The sequence below is a fragment of the Macaca mulatta genome, chromosome 10, assembly GCF_049350105.2.
Source record: "Macaca mulatta isolate MMU2019108-1 chromosome 10, T2T-MMU8v2.0, whole genome shotgun sequence".
NCBI classification, from domain to species: Eukaryota; Metazoa; Chordata; class Mammalia; order Primates; family Cercopithecidae; genus Macaca; species Macaca mulatta.
This window is the reverse complement of record NC_133415.1, coordinates 19,137,881-19,164,401: the sequence shown is the minus strand read 5'-3', so window position 1 is coordinate 19,164,401 and position 26,521 is coordinate 19,137,881. Positions and strand designations below refer to the sequence as shown.

At 45.3% G+C, this 26,521-nt stretch overlaps 1 protein-coding gene across 2 annotated transcripts; it reads right to left on the bottom strand.

Annotated features, from left to right (window-relative positions):
• Positions 1-5,905: 5,905 nt before the first annotated feature.
• LOC107000635 (uncharacterized) lies at positions 5,906-26,098 on the bottom strand. 2 transcript variants are annotated; one of them, XR_013399200.1, is made up of 5 exons: positions 26,032-26,098; positions 15,792-15,834; positions 13,367-13,437; positions 12,252-12,276; positions 5,906-6,835 (listed from the first exon to the last, which is right to left on the bottom strand). XR_013399200.1 is itself a non-coding variant. In XM_077949875.1 (5 exons), the coding sequence occupies exons 1-5, from the start codon at positions 15,817-15,819 to the stop codon at positions 6,750-6,752; spliced, it is 297 nt and encodes a 98-aa protein (XP_077806001.1). In that variant the 5' UTR covers positions 15,820-15,969; the 3' UTR covers positions 5,906-6,749. The 2 variants fall into 2 exon arrangements, 1 of the variants encoding a protein (XP_077806001.1); XM_077949875.1 differs by lacking the exon at positions 26,032-26,098 and adding an exon at positions 7,478-7,564 and having other exon boundaries at positions 15,792-15,969.
• Positions 26,099-26,521: the final 423 nt, after the last annotated feature.

Sequence of the window (26,521 nt, the reverse complement as noted above, 5' to 3'; positions counted from 1 at the left end):
CACCTTCTTTATTAGAGACCCTCAATCAATATCAGGGTCTAGAAGCAAACATCAGAGAGGGTGAGATGGAGCTCCCCTGTGAAATGAAGACAGCCCTGGTTCCTCCCTGAAATTTCTCTGCAACCTTCAAATCTACTTCTTCCTTAAGGTCACTACTCTGACTGCTAATGAATTGTTTAGACTTCTCCAGGTTTGGACTATTATACGTAGAATAAATCAATATGCATTTCTTCAAGCCTGGCTTTTTTGCTCACATTAATTTTGAAATTCATTCATGTTCTTAAGTGTAACTGTAGTTCTTTCATTTCCTTGTTGCATACTAGTCACATAGTCAATGCAGTCAATATGTAGTCACATATTACAACGTATCCACTCTATTGTGGATTGACATAAGAATTTTTTTCTCCTTCAGTTTCCAGGTGCTTCAGGAGGCACGGCTCCCGAAGGTGCAGACATGGCCAAGTCCAAGAACCACACCACGCACAACCAGTCATGAAAATGGCACAGGAATGCTGTCAAGAAACTCCTCTCCCTATTTAGACCCCTAGATCCTCTGGTGTGGTCTATGCTGGGGAGATCTGTGACCTGACTCCTCTGTTCTGAGGGATTCAGGGCTAGGTCTCCCAGTTCCAGTGCAGGACACTCTACGTACCCCACAGGATAGCCCAAGGCCATCCACACAGCCACTCTGTTTCTGCCCTCCTCTGAGGAGCTCCAAGACAACAAGGTCACACTGGTGTGTCTCATCAGTGACTTCTCCTCCGGTGCTGTGATGGTGGCCTGGAAGGCAGACGGCACCCCCATCCCCCAGGGCATGGAGACCATCAAGCCCTCCAAATAGAACAACAGGAAGTACATAGCCAGCAGCTACCTGAGTCTGATACCTGACCAATGGAGGTCCCACAGAATCTACAGCTGCCAGGTCACACATGAAGGGACCACTGTGGAGTTGACAGTGGTCCCTGCAGAATGCGCTCAGGCCCCCGACCCTCACCCCATCCACAGGGACCTGGGAGCTGCAGGATCCCAGGGCAGGGGTCTCCTCTCTCATTCCAAGGCATCCAGCCCCTCTCCCTGCATCCAAGTAACCCTCAATAAATATTGTCAATTAGAAATCCTGTTCCATCTCATTATTTTTTATCTCATGTTCAATTTGCAACCTCCAGGAGAGGCTCTCATCTATCTGAGACATCATCCAAAGAGGCTCTTCCTCACCTGGTCACTCCTTCCCTCCATACTCCACTGTAGCCTGGAACCCCGCACGGCATCTTGCTCAGGCCAGGCAGATCTTATGCCCTCCCTGATTCTGATGACAATGACCCACTGTTCCTCTTCTGATGGCCCCAGGATCCTCCTGAGAGAACCCAGTAGGCCTGGACTTTCTGCTCTCTGTTCACAATCTGTCCTGGGCACATCTTTCTCCTGCTTCATATCTAAAGTTGCCCATTAACCCAGAGTGTACTGGTTCCTTAAAGTGGAAAGCGGGATTTAGAGGTCACACTTGGGCTGCTACTGACACAGCCCTTTTGGGTCAGACACTCAGAATGGACACGAGACCCTGCGAGGGTGACAGGGTCTTGCTTCCAACTTCTCCCTGGAGGTTGAGGCTGGAATTTCTTACTAGCACCTGGCGAGACCCATCCCAAACTAAGACACCAGAGAGGATGGAAGGGAGACCCCTGGCATTGTGGCTGTGTGGTCAGATTGGACCTTCCCATGGCTGCTGAGACTCTGGGACAAGCTGTCCCTTCTCTGGGGCATTGGGGACACCTGAGGATGCCTCCCTGCTCTTACTTTGTGGTCACACCAAGAGATCAGGGTTACAACAACCCTATAATGTAGAGAATCCCTGTCCCTTTCCATGCCACTTCCCTCCTTAGGGAAGCAAATGCCCTCCCAGGAGCCCATTCCCATTCCTGGGCCACAGTCAAAGGGAAAACCTGATCCAGATACGAACTTCCTTGGGCCTCCGCATTTCCAGATGTCCCGTCATTGCGTGTGTGGGGCTGACTGTCTCATCTCAGCTTGAGAAGGGCAGGCAGGGGTATGGACACCTTGCCGAGCAAATGCCCGTCGGAGTCAGTGGTTCAACTTTCCTGCATCACAGCTGCTGCTGGGGGCTGGGGAGGGGGGCATAGGCGGTCCTAGGGAGTAGTTTTTACATGAGCCTGTGTCACAGTGTTTGATGTTCAGCAGACGGACCAAGCTGACTGTCCTAGGCGAGTCCCTTCTTCCCCTTCCTTCCCTGCTCTTGTCAAGTTTTTTGGTTTTTTTTTTTTTTTTTTGCTGGTTTTCATCTTTTTCTGCGACTTCTCACAGTCTGTGGCCTGGGTTTCCTTGTGGACCTTGGTTCTGAGAGGCTGACCTCTCCTCTCCCTATTTAGACCTCCGTATGCCTCAGCTGGTCACTGTGACCCCTTCACCTCTGACCCCAGAGGCAGGGCATTCAAATGGTGACCTCTTGAGACTCTTCTGTCTGTCTGCCGGGTGCATGTGGGTCCCCCAGACTCGCTCTGTTCTGTGTGCCTCTGTCTGGGCTCTTGACAGACCAGATTTGCCTGTGGGGTGAATTGGGGCCTCATGTCATGGAAAAGAAAGTGATATTAAATCCAGTAACAGGTTAAAAAAAAATCCACTACCAGGTAAAAAAAAATTGGTTCTTAACATCATTAATCATCTCAAAACTGCAAATAAAAATTACAATCAGACACCACATACTGTAATTAGAATATAACCAAAAAAGAAACTACCATTTCATCTAGAAATTCCAATAGTGAGTATATGCTTAATGAAAATGAAATCAGTATATTGAAGAAACTACCATTTTATCTAGAAATGTCAATAGTGAGTACACGCTTCATGAACATGAAATCAGTATACTGAAGCAATAGTTGCCTTCCCAGGTTTAGGGAAGCACTACTCCCAATAGCCAAGGTATGAAATCAACCTAACCTGTCCATCAACTGACAGAGCAATGAAGGAACTTCGGCACACAGACACAATGAAAGATGCCTCATCTTTAAAAATTCATGGCTTGATGTCATTTACAGCAACCCGGGATGATCCTGGAAGTCATAAACTGAGTCAGCTAGGCAGAGAAAGACAAACACCGTATCATCGGAACCATGTGGAAGCTAAAACAAAGTATCTAATGGAAGGTGAAGGTACAATAGTGGTTAGCAGAGGCAGCAGGGAGGAGAGGGAAGGGGTAGTCATTGGTAATGGGTGCAGAGCTGCGGTTCCAAGGAAGGGATGAATTCTGTTGAGGCACTCCACAGCAGGGTGACTGGTGGTACCAATATGGCAGCCTCTTTTTCAGTAGAGCTAGAAAGAAGGACAATGAAGGTTCACAACACATAGAAATAAAAACTAGATATGGGAACAGATGTGAGGAACACCCTGATTTCATCATTCCTCAGTGTATACAAATAGGAAAAAATCCCACTGCGCCCCCTAATTTTGGACATGTATTACAAAACAAATTTTTTTTTTTTTTTTTTTTTTTGAGGTGGAGTCTCGCTCTGTCACCCGGGCTGGAGTGCAGTGGCGTGATCTCCACTCACTGCAAGCTCCGCCTCCCGGGTTCACGCCATTCTCCTGCCTCAGTCTCCAGAGTAGCTGGGACTACAGGCGCCCGCCACCTCGCCCGGCTAGTTTTTGTATTTTTAGTAGAGACGGGGTTTCACCGTGTTAGCCAGGATGGTCTCGATCTCCTGACCTCGTGATCCGCCCGTCTCGGCCTCCCAAAGTGCTGGGATTACGTGAGCCACCGCGCCCGGCCTGCACAAAACAAATTGTAAAACTATAAATAAGCAATATTTTAGAAAGAAAAAAGAAGAGAAAAAGAAAAAAGAGCAACACACCACACCACCACAACAGAACAAACCCAAATCATGTAAATGGAAGGGAACACAAACGAAAATGGAAAGTAATGAAAGAGCTCTTCCTGCTGAGCCCTCCGTGAGGTACGGTGGCAGGGGAATGGCCAAGGGGCACGAAGCTGGATGATATGTCAAGCTGGCTGCCCCAGACATGTCTCCCTATGACCCCAGATTCCTCTCCTGGGAATGCTAATCTGAGGTCTCCTGAGAAGAAGGCTTCCTTCCCACCACTGTTGGGATATGGCCCAAGCCTTCAGCGCAGCACCAGGTGTGGACAGGGATCAAGAGCACAAATTGGCTCCCCTGACTTGAGTCTCCAGAAGCTTCAGGCGCCTTCCCAGGGGCCTCAAACTTGTAGGGTTCACATGAAGCTCCCTGCCTCGGTCTTCCCAGCCCACATCAACCCTCACCTGCTGACATCTCCTCTTAAGGGAGCCTCCCCGCCACTCATCTCGTGGAACTCGGCTCTGGAGATTACAGCAGCCCACAGTGGCCCCAAGGCTGTCTCTGTGGGACTGTTAAATGCCACTTACCCCTGAGCTGAGATAGCAGGAGAGCAGAAGCTTGGACAGGGCCTTCCCAGCAACGGATGATCTGGTCCCCACAGCTCATCTAGAGGGGGACGCCCTTGCCAGTGTGGGTACTGGGGCTGCTCTGTCCAGCTCCCCTGCCCACATTGCTTGCACATGGAGCCTGGAGTCCCCAGCTGAGCACACAAGCAGATGCAGGGTACTCTTCCCAGCCTGTGCAGCGGGCACCAGGGCTCTGGGCAGTACTGTCCAGTCTGACTCTGTCACTCAGCCCAGGTGAGGCAGGGGCAGAGGGAAACCCCCAGATTCTTCGGATCCTGCCTGCTTGGCCTTTGGAGCAAGGTAGGGTTGGGACCTGGGGGCCTCAGCCTCCAAGCGCTGACCACAGACCAACACCTCCCTACCCTAAGAGCGTCTTCTCTCTTCTCTTAGCACCAGAGTCACTCCTTCCCGAATGGCATCGGTGGGGGCCCCTTCTTGGTGCAGAGCTCGCTCAGGCCCATCTCCCGCAGCCTCTCTCAGGGTTGCCAGATGTAGTCCCCATCCTGGCCCTTGAGAGGGCCCACTGGGCATTTGGGTGCAGACTGGAGTCCAAGGAATGAAATTAGAGGAAATGCTCAGTGGTCCTGGCTACAGAAAATACTAAAAGTCTCCATAACTCTGGAGAAAAGGGACATTTCAATGAAGAGGTTATGGTCAGCCTGAGCAAAGAATTATACCTATAAATGGTGGTGGGCCCCTATGATGTCCCCGACACTGGTAGCTTCTGCCCTGACACAATCTCTACTCCTCCACCTACCAATACCTGACTGTCTCTCTGCTGAAATACGGAGGACACATTCACCCTGGCCAAGTCATGTTTGGAACCGTCTTCCTCCTTCCTTGTCCATGTCTATTCCCTAATTCACCATTAAACAGCAATCAATCCCCGCAAGTCTTACTGTAATCTACAAAACCTATATTAGTGATCATATCAGTCTTTCGACTTGAAGGATAATATGTTTTATAGAAATTTTTTTCAGAATGCTCTGGACAATTAATTTTCTCTAGGCCATATCACACTGCCTCCTCCATGAGAACTGGTGGCTTCACCTGTCAACCACATACCCAATGCCTTACATTATTGACCTTTGTATTTGCTGCCCTTATTCTCTGCAATCAGTCGGTTATGACAAACAACTTTCAAATACCTTTCTCCTGGCTCCAAAATTTACCATTGCTTTGCTTAAGGTCTCACCTCCCATGTAGAATGGAAAACATTCTTTCATCTAAGGCCCCCTCCTCCTCCTGGCCTTGGAGCCTCCTAATGTCCAGGATCGGCACCTCTGTCATCACACCGTCAGCTGCAGAGATATTCTATCTGCTGTCAGAACTGGGCACAGTTAATTTGTTTACAAACATGGAAAATAACAAAAGCCTGGAATCATGCTCTATATACTGAATTGGAGTAATAACATGTGGAAGCAGAAACATATTTAATATTGACCACTTGCATTGTCTTAATTATTATTTATTTGTTCCTGCATCAACGTGGTAGAAAGGGGGTCATGGTGTCTGCCTTCAGAGACCCTCCACTCTAAATGAAGAAAAGTTCAATGAAGCAAACACGTGACATATAGTAAAATAAGAATTGCTACTGTGAATAAGAGTCACATATTGCCACAAAGCATACCTATGAGAATATGAAATAGGGAATATTTCTCATAAAAAGTTTTGATTTCGGAGGAAGAAACAGAATTAAACTAAAGTCAAGAGATATTTGGGCCTTGGAAATAGAGGAGAGACATGGGGTTGGCTTCTGTCCATTTGCTGAGCAACTTGTTTTCCTTTTCACAGTGGATATGACCTTGGATGCCAACACAGCCAACAACTTCCTCCTCATTTCCGACGACCTCAGGAGCGTCCGAAGTGGGTGCATCAGACAGAATCGGCAAGACCTTGCCGAGAGATTTGACTTGTCCATTTGTGTCCTGGGTTCCCCTTGCTTTACCTGTGACTGCCACTACTGGGAGGTGGATGTGGGAACAAGCACAGAATGGGACCTGGGAGTCTGCAGAGAATCTGTTCACCGCAAAGGAAGGATCCAGTTGACCACAGAGCGTGGATTCTGGACTGTGAGTTTGAGGGCTGGAGGCCGCCTCTCTGCCAGCACGGTGCCGCTGACTTTCCTCTTCGTAGACCGCAAGTTACAGCGAGTGGGGATTTTTCTGGATATGGGCATGCAGAACGTTTCCTTTTTTGATGCTGAAGGTGGTTCCCATGTCTATATATTCAGGAGAGTCTCTCCTGAGGAGCCACTGCACCCGTTTCTGGCTCCTTCAATTCCACCTAATGGTGATCAGGGTGTCCTGAGTAGCTGTCCTGTGATGAACTCAGGCACTACTGATACTCCGGTCCATCCTGGGGAGGCCAGATAGGCCCCCACTGCAAAGAAAACAGGGTCAGAAAATTACTTGGGTGGGTAGACTTAGGAACTTTCTACTTGGTAAAAGCATTATACAAAGTCATAGGAGAAAAATATGGGACATTTCTATAATCTGTATTTAATCTAATTTGGTTAGATTATTGAATTCTAAGTATTATTGCCACAAATATTGATACTAAAGTATCAATATTTACCCATTAATTTTAGCAAATGTAACACAGTAATGTAAGATGGGAATACTAGGTGGAATTATAAGGTAGGGTGAGAGAATGGAATGATATGGGAACTTTGTGTATTACATGCTCGATTTTTATGTCAATCTAAAACTCTCTTGGTTAAAGAAACATAAAATTATAGCTCCACTGTTTCAGGGAGATCTCTTCACAATAATGTTCAACAATTGAGTAATGTCTAGACATTAGCTTGAAAGATTGTCTTACTATTAAATGTGAACCAAAATTGACTTTTAAATGTATATTTAATTTTGTGATTTCAGCAATACTTCTTGACTAGGCAAATAAAAATTTTGGCACATTTGAACATATGGCTTAACCTCCTCTGTAGCTTCTTCTAACATATGGGACACTGAATATAACCCACAATTGTTATTCTTAAATCAACTTAATAAATTCCCATGGTACCTTCATGTAGGTGCACCCGGTGGTTTGCCCAGAGTCCAGGTTGCGTCATGTGCCTCTTGGTGTAGACGCTGTATCTTCTTACAATCTCTGTCAGAGAAGATCTTGGTTAATCTTTCTGCAACGCAGAGAGCCACTGATATGTTACTGACAGAAAGACCAGAGGGAGAATTGCGATCATTGGTTCTGAGTTCTAACTTCTGATCCCATTGTTTACTGGCTTCCAAACAGGGTCATGTGAATCAAAGTTGGGTCTCAGGAAGATCATGGAGTTCAGTGAGCACTTTATACGTGGATTAGAAAGACTGCGTGGGCGATGCCTTCACATAGATGAGGCGATACAGAAAGGCAGAGGGTTGATGTAGTGGGGGCCTGAACCCCAGTCCCACTAGAGACACGTGGACCTGGGAAGGTCATGCAATCCCTCGGTCCTCAGATCTCTGCACTGTCATGTTGAAACGTTCATAGGGCCTACTTATTAATATCACAGTATGGGGCTAGAAAAATCACTACATGTAGGAGAATATTAAGAAAGAGAATCAGAACTTCAGTAGTGATATGTAAGGGTTTACTAAATGCCGGAAGGAATAAGCTGGACACTTAGTAGTGGCTGAACATGGAGAGGCTGTTTGGGTGGCTCCAGGCCAGTGGAGGATGGGTCCCTGTTCATCTTTTACGTGGGTGTGATGCCTTACAACTTCTGGAGGACATCTGCTATTATCTCCGGGAATCCCCACATCAGCCCGGCAGGGTGGGCAGAGGAGGGGCCGCCGCTCAGATTTTCCAGTGGGGGGCACTGAGTATCACTTAGAGATGGTGAGTGATTTGCAGAATCCGATTCCAATGAGTGAAGGATCTGGGGGGGAAATGAATTTGGTTCCCCAGAGACAGAGATTCCTGAACAACTGAGACCTCTGTATCATGCCCTGGACCACTGATCAGAGGGACCCCTTCACTCTCTTTCTCCAATCCTTTTATTCCAAGGTATGTGGAAAGACAGAGTTTGCGCTTGGGAAGAGTTGCCTGAGATGAAGACAGGTCCCTAATTATAAAGCATTGTTTTCCTCTGCCTTTCAAATCTTCCACCCCAAATATCACACAGTTGTTTTTAAAGGATGTCATCTGTGGGACCTTTGGAAGCACAAATGCGTGGCCTTCCTCCCCCACTCCCTTCACCCTGTCAGCTGTCTCTCAGTAACTGTTTCCTCCGGTGACCACAGTGAGGGGCCAGTGTCTGCCTGTCTCCAAGACTGCTCAGGCCTTATGCAAAACATCTATCACAAGCTGCTTCTGCAAGTAACTTCTCTCCTACTTATCAAACCTCAATAAGTATCTGATGCGAATTAACTGAAAAAGTGGCCATCTGGGCTGGTGCTTTGGTGGTTTAATGAATTTAGTCTGCCTCTCCCACTTTCTCCTTGACTGCTGATCTGAGCCACCTGGAACAAGATGTGGCTAAGAATGGGCAGCACGTGCACCAGCATGGAGTGTGCCCCTTATCAGCTCATTCTTTCCTCATCAAAGATCACTTTCTATTTTACAAACTCCACATTCATTCCTTGACCTTGCTGTGGCAGGGGACAGTCCTATCTCCTCTCAGAAAGACCCCTCTGGCAGGGTGCAGTGGCTCACGCCTGTAATCCCAGCACTTTGGGAGGCCGAGGTGGGCGGATCACGAGGTCAGGAGATCGAGACCATCCTGGTTAACATGGTGAAACCCTGTCTGTACTAAAAATACAAAAAATTAGCTGGGAGTGGTGGCGGGCGCCTGTAGTCCTAGCACTTTGGGAGGCCGAGGTGGGCGAATCACGAGGTCAGGAGATCGAGACCATCCTGGTTAATATGGTGAAACCGTGTCTGTACTAAAAATACAAAAAATCAACCAGGCGTGGTGGCGGACGCCTGTAGTCCCAGCTACTGGGGAGGCTGAGGCAGGAGAATGGCGTGAACCTGGGGAGTGGAGCTTGCAGTGAGCCGAGATCGCACCACTGCACTCCAGCCTGGGAGACAGAGCAAGACTCTGTCTCAAAAAAAAAAAAAAAAAAAAAAAGGCTCCTCCAGAGCCACAGCCTGGAAACTCTGCCCCAGGACTCTCATTCAGGTTCACTCTGATCTCCCTTTCCCTCTGTCTCCAGATGTCCCTTCCATTAACCCAGTGGCTCTGCCTCTTCTCCCAATCCTTCACTAGTGAAAATCCCATTTATTCTCTCTCGTGAGCCCTATGAAAGTCCTCTCATAAAATACCACTGTTCATCCTACTGTTTTTTTAAGTCCAACTCTAGATCACTAACATTTGTTTTCAGATTTTGGGTTCTACATTCAGAGGAATGTTTCTGTCCTTCCCCTTTGCCAGTCAAGTCTATTATTGCAGGAGTGGAATCAAGATTCTCCTAAAATGATAAACCACTATGGCTGTGTTTGGCCTGTGTACTCTCTGGAAGTGTGTGCCCAGGACTGCCAGTCTTTATTTTATTATTTGGTAGAAATAAAAGTAAGTCACACGGTCCTGATATTTACATTTTGAGTTAAAAAAAATTTTTAAATTATTTTCATCAAAACTCACTTTAGATATTAATATGTTCATCTTGGTATTTTCTTCTAAATGCTGTAAACCTGTGTTTCCCATTATTTATTTCTCTTAGTGATCTGTATCCTTCTGTGAACCCCTGCTTGCTCTCAGAGGGATCCTACATACAGAAATGGAGATTTACATTCCAGTTTGGAGAGATCTCATTTTCCGTTCTCAGAGCCTCCTATGTGCCTTAGAGACCACCGTGTCCCTGCTTTAACCCTATGTAATAGAAACAAATAAGATCTTTATTCTCAGAAAGGTCAATAGTCTTCAGAGGAACCCCATATTCTTACACAACTCTGTCATCCAGGTCTCAGGCAAAGCCCTCATAACTTGGCAGAATTTAAGGTGTCACAACTTTACAGGCTTCTGTTTGTTATCACAAAGATGTGCCCACTTTTAGTAGAGATTTTAGCAGCAGTGGCCTAGTTATTAACAAAAAATAGAAAGTACTAGAAGAAAGCACATAAAGAACACACTGTGTAAAATTTGACCTAAAAATGACCAATCTTACAGGGACACACAGAGCAGAACAACACACACGGGGCCTATCAGATGGGGGAGGGTGGGAGGAGGGAGGATCAGGAAGAATAACTAATGGGTACTAGGCTTAATACCCAGGTGACAAAATAATCTGTACAACAAACTCCCGTGACACAAGTTGGCCTATGTAACAAACCTGCACATGTACCCCTGAACTTAACAGTTAAAAAAAAACTGGTGGGACAAAATGAGACACCAATTCACACATCAGAATGGCCATTATTAAAAAGTCAAAAAATAGCAGATACTGGCAAAGTTGCAGAGAAAAGGGAGCACTTACACACTGTTAGAGACAGTGTAAATTGGTTCAGCCATTGTAGAAAGGAGTATGGTGATTCCTCAAAGAGCTAAAAACAGAAATATCATTCAATCCAGCAATCCCATTACTGGGTATATACCCAAAGAAATGTAAATCATTCTACCCCAAAGACATCCACACATATGTTCACAGCAGTACTATTCACAATAGCAAAGACCTACATGCCCACCAATGACATATTGGATAAAGAAAATGTGGTACATATACACCATAGAATACTATGCAGCCATAAAAGAGAATGAGATCATGTCCTTTGCAGGAACATGGATGGAACTGGAGGCCATCATACTTAGTAAACTAATAAAGGTACAGAAAACCAAATACTGCATGTTCTCACTTATAAGCAGGAGCTAAGTGATGAGGACACGTGGACACAAAGAGAGGAACAACAGACTTGGGTCTACTTGAGAGTGGAGGGTGGGTGGGAGGAGAGGATCAGAAAAACAGATCCATTGTATACTAGGCCTAGTACCTGGATGATGAAATAATCTGAACCCAAACTCCTGTGACACAAGTTGACCTATATAACAAACCTGCACATGTACCCCTGGACTTAAAATAAAAGTTAAAAAATAAATGACCCATCTCATTCACTAACCTCACCACAGTCTTATGGATTCAATTAGCCTGTTCAATTCTTTGTTGTGTTTACTCCATCAACTTCCCATGTAACTGTACTTCACAAGGCATATAACAGAACCACTGAACAGAGGAGGCAAATCAGGTCTTTTATCCTCCCCTTCAATTGTCTTACAAAACTCATGGCTGAGTTTAGAGCATAAGTCATAACTTTAGTCATAAGTCTTATGACTTCCCAAATGAATGCTTTAACTGCAGCTACAGCACATATCATTTGTTGAGTACCACTTCTCATGTGCTTTTAAGCAACTCTTTATTGAGAGACAAGATTCAATATTAGGGAAATATTGGTATTACATCATTAATTTCATGTTACAGAGACAATAGATTATTGAAAATGTATGAATAATGAAGTCCAGTCTCACCTTCATTGAGTGTGCAGACCCCTTAAGCTTGCACCCACCTGTGTGTTGGACACACATTCACAAAGACATCACAGACCTACACACAGACACCTTCTACCTTGGTGCACACAAATCCACACCACCTAAAGTGAATACGCCTGTTTCCAGGGATTGCACGTAGGTGACAAGAGTTTGTCACCTGCAAAACCAGTTTTAGTCCACCTCAAATTCTCATTCTTTCCAGGTGTCTTGGATCACAGAGATTCTCTAGACGAAAGTCAGCAATTAACTTCCACATTTCTTATACATACACTTTTTTTTTTTTTTTTTACACCCAGTGAATGATTTCAGAATACACACCATTAATTGTGTTCTTTGGAGTCACCTGCAATTAGAAGAAAGAAAACACTCTGAGGATGAGATCATACTGTGGGCTGTTCGCACAGGTCTTTTGTCCTCTTAGGGGCTCTCGGTAACCAAGATGGGAAAGAATGTTTAAGTCTAAAGTCCCAAAATCTAGAGTAGAGTTCATATGTAGAAAGCACAACAGCTTCTGTTGAAAAATATCTTTGTCAAGACAATTTTGGGGTGGCAGTTACAAAATTCTTTTTTTTTTTTTTTTTTTTGAGACGGAGTCTGGCTCTGTCGTCCAGGCTGCAGTGCAGTGACTGGATCTCAGCTCACTGCAAGCTCCACCTCCCGGGTTCATGCCATTCTCCTGCTTCAGCCTCCCCAGTAGCTGGGACTACAGGCGCCCACCACCTCGCCCGGCTAGTTTTTTGTATTTTTTAGTAGAGACGGGGTTTCACTGTGTTAGCCAGGATGGTCTCGATCTCCTGACCTTGTGATCTGCCCATCTCGGCCTCCCGAAGTGCTGGGATTACAGGCTTGAGCCACCGCGCCCGGCCACAAAATTCTTAAAGTGGAAAACTTGTTGCAGAAGAAAGTGTCCCCTGGCCGGGCACGGTGGCTCACGCCTGTAATCCCAGCACTTTGGGAGGCCGAGGCGGGTGGATCACGAGGTCAGGAGTTTGAGACCAGCCTGACCAACATGGTGAAACCCTGTCTCTACTAAAAATACAAAAATTAACTGGGCATGGTGGTGCACACCTGTAATCCCAGCTACTCAGGAGGCTGAGGCAGGAGAACTACTTGAACCCAGGAGGCGGAGGTTGCAGTGAGCCAAAATTACGCCATTGCACTCCAGCCTGGCCAATAGAGCAAGACTCCGTCTCAAAAAAAAAAAAAAAAAAAAAAAAGGAAAGTGTCCCCTAACATGCCGTGTGTGACCCGGCCCTGCCAGTTCAGGATTTCCTCTTGAATCAGGTGTCAGTGGGTGAGGTGCACCCCCTCCATCCCCAAGGAAACATTATCTAACACCTACAATGCACCTGATTATTTTTCCCTGATATCAATTGAAAAATGAAATAACCAAGAAAATAACACATATTTTAGGCAAAGACAGGTTACTTTACCTTGGTAATAGAGAAGGGGTCCTCACTTGCCCAGTCTTTGGAATCCGCCTTCTGTTGATCTTCTGGGGAACCTGAAAGGATGCAGCATGACTGTCAGTTCATTGGTGGTGACATGAACCAAGGGCTAGAACTTATGGATGTGGTTGGTTAACCAGCATGAATTGAGTTTCTCCTGGGCGGCCATCCTCTTCCATGGACCAGGGAAGACAGAGAGATGGGCAGAAAGGAAATGAGAAATAGAACCTTCGTCTTTCCAGGTAATAGCAAATGAAAGCAACACGAAATAATCAAACTACAAATGAGCAAATACTAAAATACATGCTAGCATTCAACCACAGAGTCCTGTCACTCCCTCAGCCCATTTTAAAGTCCAGCAGAACTGCCACTGACTCCTTGCCATTGACCACCTCCCTTTCAGCCTCCACAGACCCCCATCCGCTGCTGTAACATTTAACATCTTGGGTATAGGGTTCAGCCCCTGTTTATGTGTAAACTTTTATTGAGGAACTAAATTCAATATCAGGTACCAGGGTTAAATTATATGTATTCAATTCTTTGTTATAAATCAATTATTAAAAACTAGAAAATACTGAAATACATGTTAAAATGTCCACTGTAAATCGTACATTTTCCTTCTAGTCTTCCCTTCCTATCCCTTGTGTTTGCAATCATTGCGTGAGGGGGCCTAGTTTCAGCCAGGTCTAGATCACCTAGCAAGGTGAGGTCTAATTTCAGCCCAAGCTACCCACAGTGAGGGAAGGCAGGGTGAGGAGATGACCCCATATGAGCACCGAGGCTCTTTAACCCAGCCGTACAAGACAGTTGCCACAAGGGTGACACCTGAGGCTAATTGTGAAGCGGCATCTTGTGTTCTGTGATTCTTGCGCCTTAGCCCCCTGAGTAGCTGGAATTACAGGTGTGCACCACCACACCCAGCTAATTTTGCATTTTTAGTAGAGACAGGATTTCTTCATGTTGGTCAGGCTGGTCTCAAACCCCTGACCTCAGATGATCCGCCTGCCTCGGCCTCCCAAAGTGCCGGGATTACAGGCACGAGCCACCGCACCCAGCCACCTTATTTATTCTTAACAAATGTTAAGTGCCTCTAACTTTCTATTGTTTCTGAGTCATGGAAGCAACAACCTCCTTGAAAAGAACTGAGAATGATAAGTCAGGAGAACTAAGTCACACAATCCATCAAAAACAGTATTAACAGTTTTTCAAAGCTACACTCTATATGCAAACGTCTACAATTATCATCTTATTATTTTTAAAGGTATCTTTACGTATATGTATATGACCTATGGGTTTCCTGGTGTGAGTAAATCTGTATGTTCTTGGTTAGTAGTGTTTACCGATTCATTTCACTTCTCTATCTTTGTTGAAATATGAACTACTCTTTGGATGAGAAAAAATGATTATACTTGATTATATTTACTTTTGGAAAGGTAAGTAGGTTGGGTGATTGACTGTAATTGTTATCTCTATGATCTTGGATAAAACCCAACCATAAAAATAAAAGTGTGTTTTGTTTCACACACTAACACATAGACAACACACATTCTTTCTTCTTTTCAAAAAGTGAATATGTGAATATAAATGACATATTCCAAATTTACTAAACTGAATACACATTTCATGAAAAAGGAGGAAGGACATATTAAAAACAGGCCAGGGCCCAGTGTGGTGGCTCACGCCTGTAATACCACCACTTTGGGAGGCTGAGGCAGGTGGATTACCTGAGGTCAGGAGTTCAAGACCAGCCCGGCCAACATGGTGAAACCTCGTCTCTACAAAAATACAAAAATTAGCCGGGCATGATGGCGAGCGCCTGAAATCCCAGCTATTCGCAGGAGGCTGAGGCGAGAGAATTGTTTGACCCCGGGAGGCGTCAACTGAGCCGAGGAGGCCGAGGAGGCAGGAGGCTGAGCCGAGATCACACCATTGCACTCTAGCCTGCGCGACAGGGCGAGACTCCACCTCTAAAACAAACAAACAAACAAACAAACAACAAAAGACAAAGATAGATACGCTTTGTTGTGTTAAAAGCCTCAAAGACATCTGCATCATTCTAGCTTTGCTTCTAGTTTTTAAAATTAATGATTTTAATAGGTTCTTAATTAGGTAAAAACTGCATTAAAACATACTTTGCCATATTTTTCCCAGAAGGACACCTAATTGGGCGGTTTGAGGGGCGCCAGATATAACAGGAAATAAGACATGTCTTTTAAATAAAGGAAAAGTTCAAAGGCATCCTGCTTGATACTAGACTCAAATATATAAATTGAGGAATAAAATATAACCAGAAAACACATGTATAACTGCGTATGAAAAATGCAGAGGAGAATTTTTTAATGAAATGTATTTTTAAATATTAACTAGTACATTGGAGAGGACAGCATTCACCAGGCCAATGTCAACATACCTTTAATGCAGGAACTCAGGTTCCCCATAAGAAAGACCAGAATCTGTGAAAATGACAGCAAGCATGTTCAACCTGCTATGAGCTTTGAAAAACTCAGCACCGACAGTGGCAGTTAGGACCGAGGGCAAGACATACCCAATCACATAACCATGGCGACGGGAGCATCATCAACGTCTCAGGGTAAAGTCACAATGCATATTGTGAGGTCCACTTTCTGCTTCACCAACAAGAGTGCTTTCACACGCACAGGAGTGTCATTAAAGATTAGGCGTTTTGGCCGGGCGCGGTGGCTCAAGCCTGTAATCCCAGCACTTTGGGAGGCCGAGACGGGCGGATCACGAGGTCAGGAGATCGAAACCATCCTGGCTAACACGGTGAAACCCCGTCTCTATTAAGAAATACAAAAAAAAAAAAAACTAGCCGGGCGAGGTGGCGGGCGCCTGTAGTCCCAGCTACTCGGGAGGCTGAGGCCGGAGAATGGCGTGAACCCGGGAGGCGGAGCTTGCAGTGAGCTGAGATCCGGCCACTGCACTCCAGCCTGGGTGACAGAGCGAGACTCCGTCTCAAAAAAAAAAAAAAAAAAAAAAAAAAGATTAGGCGTTTTACTTAAAACAAAAAACAAAAAACAAAAAAACCCAAGCTCATTAATTATTATTCTGTGCTTATTAAAATAAGTTTTAGGAGGAGAAATTGTGTACCCCAAAATATACTCAATGGCAAGAATTTCAAACTGAGCAGGGGCAAAACCAATATGTTAGTAACAACCAGAAGTTCCATTCTCAATTTGAAATTCCATTGCCAGATATTTCTACCATTCCTGAGTCATCTAGTATTTCTAGAACCAATAAGCAAACTGTTCAGAATTAAAGACAGCATAAATGGATATTCAGTTATAAAAGTCATATTTCTGTAAAAAGTGACATTTTTTAAAGTCACATTTTTGGAAAGTTGTAGTTCCCTAAAAAGTCATATTTCTACCATTCCTGAGTGATCTACTGTTTCTAGAACCAATAAACTGTTCAGAATTAGATAAAAGATAGTGTTAGTTGATATTGTTATAAAAATCGTATTTCTCTACAATATAATTATCAAACTTAATTTTTCCACTTATCTCTATATATTACTATGCAATTATTTATCTCCCAAACTTTGTGAATTCACAGAGGAATTTGTCTACCGTTGTATATGTAAATGGCTGGCCATTCACTGAGTATTTAAAGCAAAAAAATTACTATATTTTCACCAGTGCATCTTCTCGGGGGGTGAACACTGGGTGAATACATATAATTTTTAAATTTGAGACAGGGTCTCTGTCACTCAGGCTGGAGTGCAGTGGTGTGATCACAGCTCACTGCAGCCTTGACCTTCCAGGCTCAGGTGATCCTCCCATCCCAGCCCGTGTATCTGGGACTACAGGTTCTTACCACCACGCTCAGCTAATATTTCATAGAGACAGGGTTTTTCCATGGTGCCCAGGCTGGTCTTCAACTCTTGAACTCAAGCAGTCCACCCACCTTGACCTCCCAAAGTGCTGGGATTAGAGGCGTGAGTCACCACGCCCTGCCTAACACATATAATTAAAGTGTTTCTGAATGCAGAATTTTAGATAACTTTCAAAATGTATAACTACATGTGTATTCCAGCTGATAAATCAACACCCAATCACAAATCCTTTTATGATACGCTCAAGAGAACAAGCTGTTGAAAGGAACATGACCTGCCCTAACATAAATAGAACAAATGAAAATTTTAGGGTTAAGATGAGAGAGTTGCTATGTTTCAAAGAGAATAGGTACCCTTCATGATATAAATATTATAGTACAAATGTCTATCATTGTTAAGTACAAATTTCTAGAACAAATAAATAGGTCACGAATGACGTATACCATCTGCATTAATATAGATGATGCTATATTTTGTCCAGCGATTATAAAACAGAGGGTATAATGGGGGTAGGTGCTGAAAGGATAGGTCATTCTGTGTTGTTATAAACAGAAAATTTCAGTGGCTTCCAGATTGAACAAATATATGTATATACACAAATTATATATATATATATACACACACACACACATTGATACTATAGTTATATGTGTATTTGTATACTCAGAAATGCAGCAAAACTAAAAAAAAAAAAAGCAACAAACATATTCACATTTCTGAATGCCCAATTGGAGGAGAAAATTTAAAAAGAAGTAGGAAATACAGTGAGAAAATGTACTCATCCTATTAGAGGAACTGATATCTTAAGTTTAGAGAGGCAGGCTAAAATACTTAAATGTTTAGGATATGAAATTTAATTGTACAAGTATTTTTTTCCTTGAATTTCCCAGACCAAAAACACATCATTTGATTAGGGTGCATTTTTACAGTACTTAACAATCAAGATTTTGAAATAAAACATTGATGATGAAGAATTTTGATAAATCCTGACATTGTCCTAGTTGAAAGAGGTTAATATGTTTTTATATGTGCTAAGAATTGTCTAATTTAAGAACACAATGATGTTATGACTCTGTTGATAAATTTCAAACAATAATTTTTGAAATTATATATAAAAGAATGTTTTTATTTGGCTTTTATTCCAGTTGATTTCAACAATGCTGAGTGAAATACATATATCAGAACAAAATCATGAGCATGTCACAAATGTTAACTATCTAATAGGTACTGTAGGTTAGACGTTTTGGTTTTTTAGTTTGAGACGGAGTCTTGCTCTGTCACCCAGGCTGGAGTGCAGTGGCGCGATCTCAGCTCACTGCAATCTCTGTCTCCCCGATTCACGCCATTCTCCTGCCTCAGCCTCCCGAGTAGCTGGGACTACAGGCACCTGCCACTACGCCCGGCTAATTTTTTGTATTTTTAGTAGAGACGGAGTTTCACCGTGTCAGCCAGGATGGTCTCAATCTCCTGACTTCGTGATCTGCCTGCCTCGGCCACCCAAAGTGCTGGGATTATAGACGTGAGCCACCACGCCCAGCCCATTTAGCTAATATTTTAATGGTAGGATTACATATTATAGCTTTTCATTTTTCTCCATTATGAGAATTTCTTTATTTTTGGAGGAAATGATTTTTATCTACATTTTATCTACTTATAATAATCCTAGAATTTTTATAAACACTCTTGTTGCATAACAAAACAGTTGCTATCTCATGCCGTTTTATTCAAAGTCATGTGTTTCTGTTCACTTGCTGGTTAGAATTGTTTAATCATTGACGAATATTTGTGGCACACTCACTCTGTACCATGTACTCCTTTGTCAGGTGCTGGGTATACACTGATGAATGAAACAGACTCTAGCTTCATGGAACTTGCGTCTAGTGAGCTTAGAAGTAAATTTTGTGAGTGCGAGGATGGGGAGTCGAACTGAGGGCTCTTAGTTTTGCTAGCATTTAACATGTTGCTCTTACCAATTTTAAGAAATAAATGTAGTGTAGAAAGGTAATGTATTCCAAAAGAATCTGGTTGTTTTTTTGTTTGTTTTTTTTGTTTGTTTGTTGTTTGAGGCGGAGTCTCGCTCTGTCGCCCAGGCTGGAGTGCAGTGGTGCGATCTCGGCTCACTGCAATCTCTGTCTCCCAGGTTCACGCCATTCTCCTGCCGCAGCCTCCCGAGAAGCTGGGACTACAGGCGCCCGCCATCACGCCCGACAATTTTTTTGTATTTTGAGTAGAGACAGGGTTTCACCGTTGTTCACCAGGATGGTCTCAATCTCCTGACTTCGTGATCCGCCCACTTCGGCCTCCCAAAGTGCTGGGATTACAGGCATGAGCCACCGCACCCGGCCAAGAATCTGTTTTTCTTAGTGAAGAGTATCCACATAGACATTCATAGCAAAAAAAAAAATTATAAGATGCATCAGAGATAAATAAAATAAAATGTAGTTTTCCCAGATCTGGATTTAGTTTCTGATTTGATTTATTTTAACGACAGACATAAGAGATCACTTTATAATGAAGTAAAATTTCACATTACAGAAACAGAATAAAAATAGCTTCTTGAAGAAAATGCCAAATCTACTTTTAATCTCAAGGAAATAGGGTTGATCAAAGAGATCTGTTAGCATGTTACATATTAATAGACAACCTGCTGTGTAAAATTACTTAAAAGCCATCTTTTGCAAAAATGTTCTCCCATTCTGTAGGTTGCCAGTTCACTCTGATTATAGTTTCTTTCGCTGTGCAGAAGCTCTTTAGTTTAATTAGATCCCATTTGTTAATTTTGGCTTTTGTTGCCATTGCTTTTGGTGTTTTAGTCATGAAGTCTTTGACCATGCCCGTGTCCTGAATGGTATTGAGTTAATGTCCTTTGCAGGGACATGGATGAAGCTGGAAACCATCATTCTTAGTAAACTAACACAGGAACAGAAAACCAAACACCGCATGTTCTCACTCTTAAGTGGGAGTTGAACAATGAGAACACATGGACACAGGGAGGAGAATATTACATACCGGGGCCTGACAGGGGGTTGGGGGCTAGGGGAGGGATAACATTTGGAGAAATACCTAATGTAGATGATGGGTTGATAGGTGCTGCAAACCACCATAGAATGTGTATACCTATGTAACAAACCTGCACGTTCTGCACATGTATCCCAGAACTTAAAGTATAATAAAAAATAAATAAAATTTTTAAAAAGTCATATTTTAAAAGGTTTTTAAAATTCACAACATACTCCATTTTTGATATAACTTCTAATATTTCTTCTCTGTGGTAGAAATTTGTTTCTGAGAAATAAGAGGCCAAGGATATTAGAAGAGCAAAAAAAGTTTATACAAATGTGTTAACATTTTAAAGGCAACTATATATGAAGAAAATTAAAACATTGTTAAAAATTATTGGAATAAATAATAAAATTATCAAGGTTATAATTAATAAGATCAAATATATTGCTTATGTAATTTTAAAAGTAGCGTAGAATGTTTATTATTCTAGTCTCGCTAAAAATGATAAACTTCAAACATATCTATAGGAGAATAATTACAAAACTCAGCAATTAACCCAGGAGATAATTTGAAGAAATGTTGAAATAGTTTCTTACATAAAGACACTAGGTATTTCTTTCATAAAGGACACTAGGTAAAAGTTCCAGCAACGGGTAGAGAGGTGATCTAGGTACATTTTATTATTGACTATTGAAACAGGTTTGAGAAAGTGCACAGTTGGGTATCAGCAGAGGAGACTGATTTAGGTACAATTTATTATTGACTATTGATACAGGTTTTCTCCTGAGAAAGTGCACAGTTGGGTGTCAGCAAAGGAGACAGCACAGGCTCCTCAGATGTCAAGGCAGGGATGCGTCACTCATCATCATAAAAGAGTGGCTATGCCTTCCTGTGTCAGGCTCTGTGCCAGCAGCTGCGTGCCCCGTCTTCCCTTCCAGGGTCCTGCCTGAAGTCTGTGCTCACTCAGCCGGCCCCACCATCTGGGATTAATGGTCACCTTCTTCTGTACTGGAATAAGCAGCAGAGTTAGGTGGACAGTGTGGCCTGGCCCTGCCAGCTCTCAGGAGAATCTCTCTCTCTCTCTCTCTCTCTCTCTCTCTCTCTCTCTGCAAGACAGTTAATAACAATAAAACCCACCTGGTCAACCCGTCTACAACACTCAGCTTTATCCCCATCCCTCTCTCACCGTTCCTCTAGGGACACAGTTACCCTGTGGTTTCTCCTGGGCTCTTTCTCCTTCCTCCTCCAGATCCCTGGGATCAACCATCAACCCTCCTGATAACCCCTCTCCTGCAATGGCTGCCTTCAGGCTCTTTGTTGAACCTGACACCAAAGGATGTCTTTCTAAACTGTCAGTTTCATCTATTCTGCCTCCAGTTCACAACCCGAAACAAACTCAGATAATGAATCAAACCAAACCCCTCACTCTGACACACAAGGACCTTACAGTCTGGACTCCAATGTCCTTACCTGACTTGACACTTACACTTCACTTGTTCAGTCTTCTCGTCCATGATGTATTCCGTCATCGCCTCAGCATGTCATGGCATTTAAAATGTCTCTTCTTTTTCCAAAGCCCTATCTCTCCCTAGTAATGCTGTGTGAGTATTTGTTCCAGAGCAGGACCCCACAACCCAGTGAGACCCAAGTCACAATCACCCCCTTCCCTGGCCTCCGTGGAAGGAGCTGCCCAGGACTTTGCTCCCAGAGCCCTCTGCAGCCTCCCTGCAGCCTCCTTTCATTGGATGGGGGTGATATTTTGCCTATGTCCTTCTGGTAACACAAAAAAAAAGTATTGAAAAATGATGTTTTTCAACAGGTGCTGGAGAGGCTCTGGAGAAATAGGAACATTTTTACACTGTTGGTGGGACTGTAAACTAGTTCAACCATTGTGGAAGACAGTGTGGTGATTGCTCAAGGATCTAGAACTAGAAATACCATATGACCCAGCCATCCCATTACTGGGTATATACCCAAAGGATTATAAATCATGCTGCTATAAAGACACATGCACATGTATGTTTACTGCGGCACTATTCACAATAGCAAAGACTTGGAATCAACCCAAATGTCCATCAATGACAGACTGGATTAAGAAAATGTGGCACATATACACCATGAAATACTATGCAGCCACAAAAAAGGTTGAGTTCATGTCCTTTGCAGGGATATGGATGAAGCTGGAAACCATCATTCTCAGCAAACTATTGCAAGAACAGAAAACCAAACACCACATGTTCTCACTCATAGGTGGGAACTGAACAATGAGAACAATAGGACACAGGAAGGGGAACATCACACACCGAGGCCTGTCGTGGGGTGGGAGGAGGGGGGAGGGATAGCATTAGGAGATATACCTAATGTAAATGATGAGTTAATGGGTGCCCACACCAACATGCCATGTGTATACATATGTAACAAACCTGCACATTGTGCACAGGTACCCTGGAACATAAAGTATAATACAAAAAAAAAATGATGTTTTTTAGTATCAGTAACTTGGGGCATGACCCAGGGCGTGGCCATGGATGCTTCCAGACTGACACTCACTGGGCTCTCAGGCCGACACCACTCACATGATTTCTACTGAGGGAATGCAGTCTGGTGAGAGAGCAGCAGGAGACACTACAGGTCTCTCCCAGGGTCTGTGCAGTGGGCAGCCACAGCTGTGCCAACCCCCTCCTACCCCACAAATTCCCCAGGGCTGGGCGTTGGAGCCTGCACTCACTGAGGCTGACCTGGAAGCTGTGCCCTCCCTGGGTGTGGTTCCAGCACCCACTTCTTCCCAGGTCTGGCCTGTCAGACTTCCCCGATCCGCCAGCCCCTAGGACTTGAATAAATACACGGAGTGAGGTCGAAGCAGGCAATGTGGGAGACACATTGGCACCTATAACTCCTCCTCTATGAGGTCAGTGGAGGGGATAAGAAAGGCCCGGAGCAGCCCACTCCAGCTCTGGACCTCAGAAGGGCTGTGTCCACCATGGCTCCTGTCCTCCTACTGCTCCTCTCTCACTTCTCAGGTAGGGACAGGCCTCCCACGTCCAGGTCAGGTCCCCCAGGCTTCAGCAGACCCCTCTGGTTCAGATCTTTCAGCAACTTCATGCTGGTAGGTGAGCCAGCAGCCATGTGCGCCTGTGCCTGCAGGTTCCCTCTCCCCTCTGGGAGCACCAGCCACACTCCCCCGCACCCTGAGCAGTGGCTTCCATGCTGATTTCTATTGGATATACTGGTACCGGCATAAGCCAGGGAGCCCTCCCTGGTATCTCCTGAGCCACTACCAAAATGTACTTCATGACCAGGGCTCCAGGGTCCCGAGTCGCTCCTCTGGATTGATGGAAGGCTGGTCCAACAAAGGACTTTTGCTCATATCTGAGCTCCAGTCTGAGGACGAGGCTATTACTGTGTGATTGAGCACCGCAGTGCTTTGCACACTGACACACACAGGTGGGGAGGTGGGATAAAACCTCCGCCTGCTCGGAGTCTTGTTCTCTGACAATGTTTAGATATTAAAATAACTCACATATACAAACTCCACAGGGACGCACTTTCTGGCTCAGACAATACTCTCTTCTCAATTCTCCACGGAATGTTTCTGAAGTCTCAGGAATGCTGAAAACAAAAACAAACACCTCGAGATACCGCTGCGGTGTCGCCCGTTATCTAGATGAGCAAAACCCAGAGCCCGTGGAGCTGACTTTTTATTATTATTATTATTTGGATGAAGGGAAATGAGGCTTTCCTAGTTTTCTTTTTGGCCAGAGGCTGGAGAGCATTCAAGCAGATAGACAGTCTCTACAGCATGGACTCTGTGTTTGAGGGATCAGAGCAGAAACCTCCTCTTTCCTCTCCAGTCACCTCTCTCCAACCCCGATCATCTGTGCTTGCGGCTGCCTGAGGCCCGCTGTGACCCAGGGATGAGGCACTAAGGTGAGGACACAGGTCCCAGAGGAGTTCCAGCGAGGATCTGGCCTGAGTCACTCACAGGTAGGTACGTGCACCTTCAGTGTTCAGGTCAGGAGGTGGGAGGTAGGGATGGGGGGAAATGAGGGCCCGAGGCCAGCAAACCTTTCTGTGGGGCGTGAGAACGTGAAGGGAAGGCTCCACCATTGCTGGAAAAACACCGTTGCCTGCTCTGGGGGAGTTGGGGGATGCTGATTCCATGGATGTGACTTTCCTACAGCTGATCCCACTCAGGACCGCGGGGACCCCCATGGGTGATTTTCTGAGATCACAGAAACTATCTAGTGTTTCCTCCTCTCCTGCCTTCTACCATTGGAGCTTTTCAACAGTCCAGGTGGCGGGGAGGGTTGTGGGACATCACGGAGCAGGAACTCCCCAACCTGTCCATGCAGAATTCCCCCTGTAAAGCTCTTGTTGTGCCCCAGACCCCGAGGTCACCTTCTCCTGCACAAGCGGCAGTAGAGACATCGGGAGTTACCATGGCAACTGGTACAATGGACTCGGGCAGAACCACTGTGTTTGTCACCTAGGACAGGGAGGATGGACCTTCAGAGATTTGAGCCTCATTACCCAGATGCCGGTTTGTCCATAGAACCCCTCTGTCCACCTCTGGACCCCAGCATTATGGGTGAGGCTGATTGTCTCTGGCATACAGCTGAACACAGCCTCATAAACAGAAAGCGCTCCTGATCCGTGGAAAAATGGGATAAAAATGTTGTCCCTCTCATCTTACCAGAATGTACGTGGGTCCAAATATTGGCCATGGCGCTGGATGTGTAGGTGGCAGCTGCAGAGCCAGAGGCAGTGGATGGGCCCGGGGGGATACGGCAGGGTGGGCGCTTGTGGGGTCAAGGTAGAAGTGGTGAGTGATGGCCCCCCGAGGTTGAACGTGTTTTGGTGCCCGAGGCTGGCTGGCCTCCCACAGCAGAGGTTGGGGCTGGACTGGAGTTGGAGGTGCCAGGCTTCCAAACTGGAGACAGTGGTCAAAGGCGGAGGTCTGTGCTGCTGCCCCTCAGGGGGCCCAGGTATGGGCTAAGCAGTGGCTCCAGGGTTAGTGGAAAGTTTCAAATTTGGGGTGGGGCCACAGAACCCCAGTGCAGGAAGGTGGTAGTGTCCTTGGCTGAGGCTGTGCTGCCACCTAGGGGTGTAGGAAGCGTCTGGGAAGATGGAAAGAGGCTCCCACTGGAGCTAGCAGGAGGCCCTACAATGAGAGGCTAGGAAAGGGGAGGGGTGTCTGTGGGGTGACAGTGGTGTCCACTGGGGAGCCAGTCCTGCAGATGTGCTGGCTGAGGGCCTGGAACTGGCTGCGCATGCAGCTACAGGCTGACCAGGGAGAGAGGGGCACTAGGACCCATAGGGAGAGACAGCCCCCGAGTGAAGAAGACAGGAGAATCCATACATATTTTTGGTGGGGTTGACTACTTCATTACAGGGATGCTGGCAGGTGTGAGGAAGGCTGAACTGGCCCCTGCTGCAGCTGTGGCTGAGGCCGTGGGGCAGGCCTCAGATGTCTTGGGCAGACCCCAGCCTGGGTCAGTGCCTTCTGTTCCTCTCTTCGAAGAGCTAGACTTGTATCCTCGCTGCCTCACCCATGAGCACCTCTGTTCCTGGTTTGCTCTCCCAGTCTGCACTGAGTCGCTCACCTCCCTATCTTGATCTCTGAGAACTTCTGCGAGACTTGCCTGTGCCCTGAGCAGTGGCTTTAGTGTTGATGACTTTGTGACCACGTGGTATCAGCAGAAGCCAGGCAATCTTCTCTGGGTTCAACTGTACTCCTCAAGTCCACCGTGGGGATTAGAAATCCAGGGGCTTGGCCGGGCGCGGTGGCTCACGCCTGTAATCCCAGCACTTTGGGAGGCCGAGGCGGGCGGATCACGAGGTCAGGAGATCGAGACCATCCTGGCTAACACGGTGAAACCCCGTGTCTACTAAAAATACAAAAATTTAGCCAGGCATGCTGGCGGGCGCCTGTAGTCCCAGCTACTCGGGAGGCTGAGGCAGGAGAATGGCCTGAACCTGGGAGGTGGAGCTTGCAGTGAGCTGAGATCACGCCACTGCACTCCAGCCTGGGTGACAGAGCAAGACTCTGTCTCAAAAAACAAACAAACAAACAAACAAAAAGAGAAATGCAGGGGCTTCGCTGAGTCCAAAGATGCCTTGACCAATGCAGGGGTTCTGCACATCTCTGGAATGCGCCCTGAGGATGAGGCTCTCTGTTGCTGTAGTGGATGTGCGGAAATCAGTGATGTTTACGTGGCGCTCCAGACCCATGGGTAATTGAGGCTAAAACCTCCCATGTTCTCTCTGCCTGGTGCTGTCACTGC